General features: G+C 46.4%; 1 protein-coding gene across 8 annotated transcripts in view; it reads right to left on the bottom strand.

The window, feature by feature from the left end:
• STAB2 (stabilin 2) overlaps positions 1-12960 on the bottom strand; it is a 165017-nt gene that overhangs the window by 127824 nt on the left and 24233 nt on the right. For all 8 annotated transcript variants that reach the window (XR_007153854.1, XR_007153855.1, XM_047865901.1 and 5 more), the window contains exons 4-5: positions 7020-7105; positions 5613-5682 (exon numbers count right to left, since the gene is read on the bottom strand). Coding sequence is in view for 6 of the 8 variants with exons in the window: in XM_047865901.1 (XP_047721857.1) it covers positions 5613-5682; positions 7020-7105 (156 nt within the window). In the remaining 2 variants the exon portion in view is untranslated. The remainder of the gene's footprint in view (positions 1-5612; positions 5683-7019; positions 7106-12960) is intronic.

Below are 12960 nucleotides of genomic sequence, written 5' to 3'. Positions count from 1 at the left end.
ACAGGATATAGGGAGAGAAGGGGGAGGCAGGGCAGAAGGTGGGAAGAATGAGACAGGGCAGCTCAAGTGCAGAGCTGGATCCTGCCTTTCTTTGGTATTTTAATGTTTTATTCAATAATTTTATTTTATTTTTAAAGTTTATTTATTTATGTCGACAGAGATAGAGCATGAGCAGGAGAGGGGCAGAGAGAGGGACAGAGAATCCCAAGCAGGCTCCACACTGGCAGTGCAGAGCCCGACATGGGCCTCAAACCCACGAACTGTGAGATCATGACCTGAGCCAAAACCAAGAGTTGGACATTTAACCGACTGAGCCACCCTGGCGCCCCTTGATTACTGAGTTTTTGATGCCCATTTAAATTTGGCACCTGAGGCATGTCCCTCCCTCAGCTCACTGTAGCACAGGCCCTGCACTTCCCTCTGTTGAGCACTTACTACCCATCAGGCATTTTGCCACTCGCTTTACAAGCATTATCTCATCTGATGCTAGCCGCACCCTGTGAGGTAGGGCTCATTAACTCTGAATTACGTATGAAAAATGGGAGACACCTAGCTCAACTATTCATTCAGATAATGTGAACTTTTGAATCGGATTTGGAATCGTCATCCTCACTTCAAAAACTGATTTGCCATCCTTTCTATTTTAACAGAGCACTTTGATGTTCACCTACGGCTGTAGCTGTTGGAAGAGGAGTTCCAGAGAGAAGTCAAATTGGTCACAGAGGTAACTGGGGTGTGGAGGGAGGTGTACTATGTCTCAGTAGAGAAGGCTCAATTCAATTCAATTACAAAATATCTACCCAGGGGCACCTGGGTGGCTCAGTCGGTTAAGCATCCGACTCTTGATGTTGGCTCAGGTCATGATCTCATGGTTCGTGAATTCGAGCCCACGTTGGGTTCTGTGCTGACAGCGTGGAGCTTGCCTGGGAGTCTCTCTCTCCCTCTCTCTCTGCCCCTCCCGACCTCTCTCTCAAAATAAATAAACATTTTTTAAAAAAGTCATCTCTTTCATTAAAAAAAAAAACAAAACAAAGTTATCTACCCAGCTCCTACCTAGAGGCAGTCACCGTAGGAGTTACTGGATATATGAATATGAGTAGTTCACAATACCTAAACTCAAGGACTCACAGTGCAGTGGGGAAGCCGGACTAAGAGGTTCAAGGTCTTGAGTGTCATGTAGTCAGTGGAAGAGGGCGAGGAGGCAGAAGGCGGAGTTGAATGTAACTCAGCCCAGGTTCCCAACTTAGATGCTAACTGCTAAAGCTGTCCTTGTCACTAAGCTTCCCTCTGGGCTACATGCTGTGAGCTTCTCCCTGTGTCCTGTCTTCTGGTATAGACTCTGTACTGGATTAACTGACCAGGCAAGGACATCCTTGGGGAATGTCTGATACACATTGCAGGGTCACCAGCCATTGCCAAGAAAGTGTCCCTGGGAAGGAGAAGTGAGTGGTGGAGGGATTCTGATATGTCTTTTAAAGAGTCCTTGGAATTTTTTGAACTGGTGTCAGCAAATCTTTAGAGACATGAAAAAACTTGGGGTGTGTGACTTTAAAGGTGTCGAAATTCTGGCCATTTGGGTCAGAGGGACTGTGCCTGAAGCCCTCAGTGCTATGCCACTTGGCAGAGTGAGCTGCTAGCTCTCCCGTGTTCCTGTAGCATCCTGTTACAGATCACAATTGTCACCTGCATTTCCAGCTCCTTGGCGAATCTGTCTCCTCTTTAGAATATCATTGTCAGGGGTCTAATGCATGGTAGATCTCACCAGGGGCAGAACAGTGCCGTGTTTGGGCACCCAGGCTCTGGAGTCAGATATTTGGAGCCAAATTCTGCTTCTGTCCCTGAAATAGCTGCTTGACCTTGAGAAACCTGCTTCTTTCTCCATAAAATGAGGAACCCAGCTCGCACAGCTGTGGGAATCCAGAGAGACCATCGCATGTCAAACTTTGCACACTGCCTGGTGCATAGCAGGTGCTCCACAAATGCTAGCTGCTGCTATGAACGTGACACGGCTGTAGGATCTGAGGGTTATGTTGGAGAAAGTGGACTTTGCAATCTGCACTAACCAGGAGAGAGGCACAGAGCAGGCTAGGTAAGGCATTGGCAGCAGGGATAAAAATCCTCAGCTGATGTGACTCTAAATCATTTCTAAACTAATCAACAGCAGGATAGGAGAGGGTTCTGGCAGCAGGTTAAAGTCAGTGTTAAAAATAAACTGTGGCTAATAGAGCTGTCCTACTTACAGACAGAGCTGCCACCGCTATGGGACCAGTGCCTCACTGGATGAAACAACACTGGCACCCAGCGGAGGCCCAGCTGAGAAAGTTTGTAAGTTGCTCTTGTCCTGGTTAATGGAAAAGGGCCAGCCATCACTGAGCCATCCATCCACTCATCCATCCATCCATCCATCCATCCATCCATCCATCTGTCCATCCATGGCTTGCTTACCGTTGGACTGATTTTGTCCTCACTGCCTATGTGCTTCCATTGAGTGAGTGTTTGTGACCTGCTGCTTAGGGCTTTGCTACACTGTCAGTCCCACAGGCAGGTGTTATTATTCCTGTTTTATAGATGAAGAAGGCTTTGGGAGGTTAAATAGCTTGCCCTGAGTCACACAGCAGCTTGGGGTGATTTCAAACTCATGACAGTCAGATTTCAAAGCCTGATCTCTTAACCATTATGTTCTGGAGCTGCACCATACAATATGGTGGAGACTAGCCACGTGTGGCATATGCAGCTATCTAAATTTATTTATTTTTCTTTATATAATATGTATGTGTGTTATATATATAACGCACATATGTATACATATTTAAATATTTATTTATTTTGAGAAGGAGGGGGAGGGGGCAGAGAGACAGGGGGACAGAGGATGTGAAGTGGGCTCTGGGCTGGCAGCAGCAAGCCTGATTCAGGTTTGCTCACAAATTAGGAGATCATGACCTGAGCTAAAGTCTGATGCTCAACCAACTGAGTCCCCCAGGCAGCCCATGGCTATTCAAATCTCAATTAAATGACATGAACTAGGATTTAAAACTCAGTTCTTCGTTGCACTAGCTGTATTTCAGGTGCTCAGTGGCCATGTATGTCCAACGCCTGCTTGGATGGTGCAGATTCAGGACATTCTATTATCTCCAAAGTTCTATTGATTGGAACCTAGAGCTTGGACTTTTTTTCCCTGAGCGTCAGGTTAGGTTCCTGATCCACCTCCCTTTGTTCCTCCCGCTTATTTGCCCTCCCTCCCTCCACGGCACAAACAGGTGTGAAGGCAGGGCACTTTCTTTAGAAGTGTTTAGAATTTCCTTGTATCAGCAACCAGCACCAACTCTTGGAGGCACTGTGGACTCATCTTCTTTCCAAATTTTCACCCCCAAACCGTACTTGGCTTTCTTGGTTAAGTAAACAGTGTTGGATGCTATTTTTTTTCCCTTTCCATTTCAATATTTATTTAAAATATGTGATTCATATCCTAGTATTATGGTAAGGAAGGGCCAATTTGGGAGACATTTCCCTTAATATAATATATAATGTTAAAAACACACTGAATACCAACGTCTGTTTTAAATTCGTTTTTGCCAACACTTTATGAAATAATCTATGGAGTGGTCGGTGAACAAAAACATAAGATTGGGGGCCACTAGGAAATAATAGGTATTAATAATTGCTAACATATATTGTGCACTGATTATCTCACTAAATCCTCATAATAACACTGAAGGAGACAGTATTGTTTCTATTTTTACAGATGAAGACAAAGACAGAGAATATGCTTAGGAAACTTAAAGTTCTCACAGTTAGAAGCCCTAGGCTGAAGCCAGTCTGAGTATAAGGCCAAGGCTCTAATTATCTCTACATGCTGCCTCTCAAAACCAAGTTTGTGGGTCAGGACAACGTGGTTGGAGTGAATTAGATCATTCATTCATTCATTCACTCATTTATACACTCCTTCATTTACTCATCAGGCAGCACTGTGGGAAGTACTGGAGATAAAGACAAGTCCTGCCTTCAAGGAACCATGGTTTAGAAGGAGACAATACCTCTGCTGCTTCAGGTCAAAGTTATTACGCAGTGCAAATGTATGGGGATGAGATGTCTATGTATGTGCATAGGTTTTCTTGCAAAAAATATTTGAATCAAAGCCGTGCCTACTAAATTTGACTTTTCCATAAAGGCCAGAACCAAGGTGGTGTTGGAGAAAGGCTACATGACATATCCTTTTTGGGAGGCTCTGAATCCGGCAGACACGGTCCCTTCCATGCCCACGTTCTCTAAGCCTTACTAATTCTGTGCATTGCAGCCAACTTCCAGTAAGGCCTGTGAGCCCTTCCGAGGAAGGCTGCTCTGCCCAAATGCCCATTGGGGGCTGTTTTTTTTGTTGTTGTTGTTTGTTTTGTTTTGTTTTTTCTTTTAGAGAGAGCAAGTGGAGGAGGACAGAGAGAGAGAGGGAGAGAGAGAATCCCAAGCAGGCTCTGTGCTGAGTTTGGAACCTGACTCGAGGCTCGATCTCACAACCCTGAGATCACGACCTGAGCTGAAATCAAGAGTCAGATGTGTAACCGACTGAGCCACCCAGGTGCCCCATGCTGGAATCAGTTTGTTATCTTGTCTTTCCTGGCTTCTAGAGGCTGCCCACATTGCTTGGCTTATGGCCCCCTTTCATGTTCAAAGCCTGGTGGAGTTTTTCTCACTTCTCATCATGCTGACACTATACCTTCTGTGTTCTTCCTCCACATTTAAGGACCTTTGTGTACAGTGGGCCCGCCCGGAAAATCCAGGAAAATCTCTCTATTTCTGCAAACATAAGTCCCCTTGTCATGTAAGGTAACACATTCCTTGGTCCAAGGGATTAGATATGGACACTTTGCGGAAGCCATCAGTCTGCCTACCATGCTGCAGTTCCCGCTCCCCTCTGGTGGGATGACTCTCAGATGACTATTCTACACTGACGCCCCTGTTCCCCAGGGCATTAATCTCCAAGCATCCACACTTGTCTGGCTTGATGGGACACACCCTTTGTTTCCCCCGTGCCATTTTCTTAGTGTTTCTGGGGTCACCTGACAAATCTGCTACCTTGTCTCAGAGTCCACTTCCGGGGGGCGGGGACCAAGAGAGTGGACAAGCCAGTGTCAGTTATGTTTGTTTGTTTAATCTGCAAGATGGAGCCCACAATCCTCGATCACCTCAGGTATTTGAGAACTCCCCAAAAGGAAGGGACAGAGTGTGGTGAGGCCCATCGTGGAAGAAGAGGCTCCTGGGGAGAAGGTCTATGCTGAGACCAGGACCCAGAAAGACCTCCAGGGCAAGCAACAGGTGGATGTTGGATCCTGGAACCTGGAGAGAGGAAACCATATGTTGCCAAGTTTGCCAGAAGGCATCTCTGGCGAGGGGTCCCTGAAAACCACAGAAAACACTGTCTCTCTTTTCAAAGACTGCATTTTTGTCCACTCTTGGTGTTGCCTGTGTAGACTTAGTTCTGCATAACTGTTTGATGCTTCCCCCCAGTCCTCCCTAAGAATAGCCTCTCTGAGGCCACCTGACATGTCCTTCAGCTGCATAAGCCATGTTTGACCTTCAGCCTTTACAAATGCATTTGATTACACAAAAATCAGACATACCTGCTGAGCAGCTGGGTCCAAATACATTGTCATCCGTGCAGGTTTCACAGGCTGCTCCCCCAAACCCGTCCTGCGGAACACCCAGACAGATGGCGTGAGACCCAAGTGATCTACATTCCGGGAAGCCCTGGATCTCTCACTGATGCTCTGGTCAACATTTGTTTCTCGACTGTATCTTCCATCTGTGCTTTCCTGAAGCTCCTTCTTTCTATTTCTGCCTTTATTCTTTGCTGGTTTTATGTTATAACGTGAAGACTAATCCCTGCCTCACTTTTCACTAAGAGTCTGGAGAGCTTCCGAAGGGAACTGCTTTGTTAGCCCAGAGATACAACCAGAGGGTAAATGCTAAGAGCCTCATCGTTAATTTCACTCAAGAGTGAAATGAAAACTCTCTCAGTTTTGCATTTCTTTTCTTGTCTTTCTTTCTTTCTTTATTTTTGACAGAGACAGAGAGAAAGAGAGAGAGAGCATGTGCATGAGTGGGGAAGAGGCAGAGAGGGAGAAAGAGAATCTCAAGCAGGCTCTGTGCTGACAGGGCAGAGCCTGATACGGGGCTCGAACTCACGAACTGTGAGATCATGACCTGAGATGAAATCAAGAGTCAGGCACTTTACCGCTTTACAGACTGAGCCACTTAGGCCCCCCAAGTTTTGCATTTCTGAAGACAGTTTAGGTCCATCCCTTTCGGAGGAATTTCTTTGTATTTAAATTATCTAAGGCTTGCAGTTCACAGCATGTCACTTTCATGGGACAACAAAAGACTTTCTTCTCTTAGACCCAGTGACCACAGAGTAGTTTGCCAATAGTGGTGATTATTGTTTTTTTAATTTTTTTAATATTTATTTTATTTTTTAGAGAGAGAGAGAGATATAACATGAGCAGGGGAGGGGCAGACACACACACACACACACACACACACACACACACACACACACAGAATCTGAAGCAGGCTCCAGGCTCTGAGCTGTCAGCACAGAGCTGGATGCAGATCTCAAACCCATGAACCACGAGATCATGACCTGAACCAAAGTTAGACGATTAACTGACTGAGCCACCCACCCAGGCGCCCCAATAGTGGTGATTATTAACAGGAACAAAGACAGTAATTTATACAGCTCTGTAGAGGCCCACAAAATATTTTCACATAGATGATCTCACTTCACTTTTTCAACAGATGTAATTACATAGGTGTGTTTTTCAAACCCATTTTATAGATGGATGCACTTAAGGCTGAGCAGTGAACTGACTCTCTCAAAGGTCTCCAGCCCCTAAGAGGTCATTTTATTGCTGATCGTATACTCTTTTCACGAACCTCGCTATTTCTTAGAGACCCCACTTGTTGTACAGGTGTTCAAGGAGGGACCACGGGAAAGGAGAAGGGGGAGGAGACCACGTCTCTGATCTTACCTGGCAGGAGCAGCTTCCGTTTCCTTCCATGCCTTCCGCACAACTGCCCCTGCCGTTGCAGGGGGACCGGGCACCTCCCGGGCACTCTAGGGAATGAAAGGTCTCAGATTCACTCGTTTGTGACCGCACAAAGCATTCTGCATGGAAGCAGTAAGCACCTACTGTGTGCCAGGTCCTGTGCTAGTGGCCAGGGATAAGGAATAATTAAAACTCCTGTTGGCATCATCCAGTCTCACACAAAGGAGTATGAATCACAATATAGTCAGGCACTGTGATAGAAGGCATTGGACTATCTACTATTTCTTGAGCATTTGCTATCCTTTAGGCTTTTTAATTTTTATACCTTATAATTTTCTTTTTTTAATGTTTATTTATTTTTGAGAGAGAGGGAGAGACAGTGCAAGCAGGGAAGGGGCAAAGAGAGAGGGAGACACAGAATCTGAAGCAGGCTCAGGGCTCTGAGCTGTCAGCAACAGAGCTCGATGTGGGGCTCGAAGCCACGAACCGTGAGATCATGACCTGAGCTGAAGTCAGACGCTTAACCGACTGAGCGTGCCCCAATACTTTATAATTTTTTAATTAAATTATTCCCACTGAAACCTTCAGGTGGTGCTCTTGGTGCTGATTAGCAGATGAAGAGACTGAAGTTCAGAGAGGCCATGTACCTTGCCCCAGGTTTCACACTTTATAAGTTGCAAAGCTGGGACTTTAGTTCAGCCGTCAGCAGGACTCTGAAGCCAGGCCTCTTACTCAGTGCTCTACACAGGGCACTGAGGGAGCCCAGAGATGAGAGCTATCGATCCTGCCTTGAGAAGTCTGGGAGACATCCTTGAGGAGGAATCATTCAAGCTGGGCTTTTGAAGGTTTAGAAGGAGTTGGCCATGCTTAAATGACCTTCTGAAGGGCATTTCAGAAACAGAGAACAGGAAGTACCAAGCTTCAGGGTTGTAAAAGGGCACAACCTATTCTGGGAATAATATAAAGTTTATTGGGGCTGGAACTTGGTAGTTGGGATTTGGGAGAAGTGGTGGTTGATGAGGGTTAATAGGAGGTTGGTGCCAATTAAGGAAATGCTTCGTATGGCAAAAGAATTTTGATTTCACTCACAAGCTAATTCCAAACAAGCATGGACTTTGCACTTTTGGGCTATACTAGACCTGAATTGGAGCTTTTCTAGACATTAGAGGAATTCAGTCATTGACTAATCATTCAGGGAATACCTACTATGTGCCAAGCATTATATTACATGTTGGTGGGGAGGTACATTTAGCTAGAAAGTCAGATACTGCAATGCCCAAAATCAAATAGAGGATTTAAAGTAATGGGAAGTGACAGAAGGTACTGCTGTAATGAGGTAGAAAAGCTCTTTCTTTCTTTCTTTCTTTCTTTCTTTCATATTTTTAAGTTTGAGAGAGAGAGAGAGACAGAGAGAGAGAGACAGAGAGAGAGAGAACGCTCAAGTGGGATAGGGGCAGAGAGAAAGGGGAGAGAGAATCCCAAGCAGGCTCCACTCTGTCAGCGTGGATCCTGATGTGGGGCTCAAACTCACGGACCGTGAGATCATGACCTGAGCCGAAACCAAGAGACGAACGTTTACCTGACTGAGCCACCAGGCGCCCCTCTTTTTCTTTTTATACTTGCCATTGTTCTGCACCTTGAGTGCTGTGTCAGCATGGATTTACCGTCAGTTTGGGTGAGTCTGACCATTAAAATAAGTGGTCTGGACCAGCCAACACCGAGCAGAAATCATGCAATGGTCATGAAATGTGTTTGTGTGAATGAGGAAGAATCAAATATTATCCCAAATTAAAGTTGGCAGGACAAATGCTTTCCACAAAATAGCAAATGACATGGGGTTCTAGATAATAATAAAGGATGCACGTATTTACTGGTCAAAGTAATCCCCTGAGGTTAAGTCCTATCTTTTGCCCTGTTTTCTAGATAAAGAAACTGAGGCACAGGGTAGTAGTGTGGCTTGCCTAGAGTTACCCAGCTGGTAAGGAAGGGATAATGAGGGACTCACCCCTCCTGCACCTGAAGTGTCCACTTTCCAGCCCTCCCTCCTCTCCAACCCCGACTGACAAAGCCCACAACCTCGCTCTGCCATGTATCTTCCAAGAAATCAGCATCCATAGAAAATGAAAAATGGTTCTTGGAAAGAGACTTTTATCTACTGAGAGAAATAGTTCTCCCGAAGGGACCCCGATGGCTCATTTGAATCACTAGGTTAGTTCTTTAGAGGAACATTTATAGGGGTGCCTGGGTGGCTCATTCAGTGAAGCGTCGGACTCTTGATTTCAGCTCCAGTCATGATCTCACAGTTAATGGGTTTGAGCCCCGCATCGGGCTCCATGCTGACAGTGCAGAGGCTGCTTGGGATTCTATCTCCCTCTCTCTGCCCCTCCCCCACCCTCTATCTCTCTAGTTTATTTATTTATTTAAAAAAATTTTTTTTAACATTTATTTATTTTTGAGACAGAGAGAGACAGAGCGTGAACAGGGGAGGGTCAGAGAGAGGGAGACACAGAATCTGAAACAGGCTCCAGGCTCTGAGCTGTCAGCACAGAGCCCGACACGGGGCTCGAACTCACAGACCGCAAGATCATGACCTGAGCCGAAGTCGGCCGCTTAACCAACTGAGCCACCCAGGCGCCCCCCTCTCTCTCTCTCTAAATAAATAAACTTAAAACATAAAAGAGCAGTGGTACTTGTAGGTATGGGGAGATGAGAGAGTGTAGTTTCACACCTGTGGCTGGTGTTCTCCCTGGCTCCCCTGTCTCTTTCCTGCATGCAGAATACTGGTAACCTACAGAGTCTAGCTTATACATTTTGCGTCTGTGGTCTTCCTTCCCACTACAGGGTCAGAGCCAGGCTTCGAACCCTGGCAGGTGCCCCAGAGTCTACTGCACTTGTACCATCTGTCACTATCCTGTGTACTCATCAAGCACCGCTGTGTACCAGCGTCACAGCACAGAGAACAGAAATGTTCATGGAGTGAGCAAAAGAGAAGACACACGGACATGTAGCGAATATTTATAAATCACCTTGAAAACGAATATGTTGGTTTGGGCTGCTCTCACCAGCTGGGGCACCGGCTACACGAGATTCAATAGTGTCATGAAAAAGCCTGGACACTGCAGTCAAAACCTCCTGGGTTTGAGCCCCAGTACGACTCTTTGCTAGCTGTACCCTTTTGGGAAAGTCAATGCATGGCTCTGAGATTCCGTTCAAGTGTCTTCCTGGCAGGTTGCAGTAGGGATGGAAATATTAGGTGCTCAATAAATGGTGGTTATTATTTAGGATGCTCCCCATCCTCTCCAGTTTCTGTTCGTTCAGATTAGCACTATGATAGGTAACAATACTCAGGGACTAAATCACTGGGTACCCATTTGAATCAGGACTCGGTCCCTTATTTACATGGTCCTACCAGTCTGGTGGGGAGAGAGTCAGGGATTAACAGACCATCAGGTAAACACTGGTTTACAAACTGGGATAAAGCTAATGCAGGGCGGGGGAGGGGGGAACTTTCCTCAATCCACCTACTGGCAGTCACCAAAAAACCTAACCCTCAAAGGCCCAGCTGACTTAGATTTGGTCTCAATAGGGGGCAACATTATTAAAGAAGAGCCTTGTTAAAGATTGTGTCTTTATCCTAAAAAGAGCAGTGGGGGTTGGGGATGAAGAGGAAGGCTGAGGGCCTAACCAAGCAGGTGCCAGGCATACACTTTGAAGTTCATCTGAAACCCACTTGCATTCACGATGCTGAGCAAGGGGTGCTGGGAGAGCGTCTCCATAGATTGTTGACCATCAAATAGCTCTTCTAACGTTTCCTTTTGATATTAGGCCCTTCTGGGGCTGAGGTGGTGTTTTGGGAACCGGGCGCATCTCTGGGCAGGACCAGGAAGATTCTGGACCAGTTCTGCCAGTCTCCCTCTTATGGCCCCTGTGCCTCTCCCTATGGCTAGGCGTGCAAGGTGCTGAGTGACCCGTAGCTTGCCCTCTGGGCCGGCTCAGAAGCACACAGGGTATCCTCAGCCCTGGGACTCAGTACTCAGTGCTGCCTTGCAAAAAGGTATTTAAAAAAAAAATTTTTTTTTAACGTTTATTTATTTTTGGGACAGAAAGAGAACGAGCATGAACGGGGGAGGGGCAGAGAGAGAGGGAGACACAGAATTGGAAGCAGGCTCCAGGCTCTGAGCCATCAGCCCAGAGCTTGATGCGGGGCTCGAACTCATGGACCGTGAGATCGTGACCTGAGCCAAAGTCGGACGCTCAACCGACTGAGCCACCCAGGCGCCCCAACTCCAAGGCATTTTTAATCTGCGGGCAATGACGACAGAATCCCAGTCTCCTGCGCTCGCATTCTGCTCGTTAGCTTCCTCCCTGCAATGAGCCACCTCCTCTCCCATCTCCCATTCCTTCTGTCCCTCCCACGGCCCAGGCATACCCTTCCCTCCTCACCTTGCCTGTACCTTTCCCCCCATTCAAACACACTCTCTGGGACCCTCCTCTGAGGCAGATACGACTCTTCCATCCTCTGGGTGTCCCTTCTGCTCGGCCCTTGCCTTGTGATACTATATAGAGCAGTGGGGCGCCTGCATGGCTCAGTTGGTTAAGGTCTGACTCTTGATTTTGGCTCAGGTCATGATCCCACAGTTCGTGAGATCAAGCCTGTGCTGACAGTGGGGAGCCTGCTTGGGATTCTCTTTCTCCCTTTCTCTCTGTCCCTTTCCCATTCTCTCTCGCTGTCTCTCTCAAGATAAACAAGTAAACATTAAAAAAACATAGAGCAGAACACAGGGCAGAGCCATTTTCTGAGAATATAACTACAGGCCAAAGGCTGATGCCAGAGTAATTAGGCTGCTTCTCTCATCCCAGGTCCCAAGGCTATGACGCTGTGTCCAAGAAGTCTGGGCTTCCTTTTTCTTTAAGAGACAGTTAGCAAGCCCTTCTTTTCACTTATTAAATTTTTAAAAAAATTTATTTTGAGAAAGAATGCGAGCAGGAGAGGGGCAGAGAGAGAGGGGGATAGAGAATCCCAAGCAGGCTTTGCAAGGTGAGCCCACAGAACCTCACAGGGCACTTGAACCCACGAAACTGTGAGATTGTGACCTGAGTGGAAGAGTCAAGACACTTAACCGACTGAGCCACCCAGACGCCCCAGCCTTTCTTTTTAAAAATTTAAGCAGGTGTTCCTCTGAGAGTGATTCACTGGACCCATTGTTTCTAATCACCTGGGGGATGGGGGGGGGGGGTCGTTGTTATAAAGGCAGCTTCCCGAGGCCCTCCTCTCTGGCTAGAGTCGCTATGAAATTATACCTCTCAGATGTACCCTGTGGGAGCGTAATTTCCCAGCGAGCAACCATCCTGTTCATGAGGCCACACCTCCCGCCACTGCTTCTGGTCCATGCCTGTGCATGGCAGCGATACCAGGGCAGGTCCATTCCTGCAAAACGGAGGACTCCTCTGTTGGGTGACTTTGGCTGGAGTGCTCCCCATCAGCTTTACCAAATGTTCTTGGAACTACACATGATCTAAGACTTTTCCAATCTAACCTCTCTTGGTTCCCTCTCTTATTTAAAAGGGTTAGATCTGCATCTTTTTATCTATTTGAGAAGGTGAATTTGAAGTTAAAGTCCTTCCTACAAAGAAAACTCCATGCCAGCTGGCTTCACTGGTGGATGCTACTTCGCATTTAAGGAAGAAATCATACAAATTATACAAAAACTCTTCTAAGAAGAAGAAGGGAGAACATTTCCCAGCTCCATATATACACAGAACCTTCTTAGTTTGGTTCCCAAGCCTGACAAATACATCATAAGAAAAGTACAGACCGACATCTCTAATGAACATAGACACACAAGTTATTTAAAAAATCTAAGGCGAAAAAAAAAAAATTCTAAAAGTTGTAGCCAACTGAATCCAACGATGTACAAAACAG

Source organism: Prionailurus viverrinus, chromosome B4 (assembly GCF_022837055.1).
Source record: "Prionailurus viverrinus isolate Anna chromosome B4, UM_Priviv_1.0, whole genome shotgun sequence".
NCBI classification, from domain to species: Eukaryota; Metazoa; Chordata; class Mammalia; order Carnivora; family Felidae; genus Prionailurus; species Prionailurus viverrinus.
The sequence above is the reverse complement of the archived record's forward strand: the minus strand, read 5'-3'. Positions and strand labels throughout refer to the sequence as shown.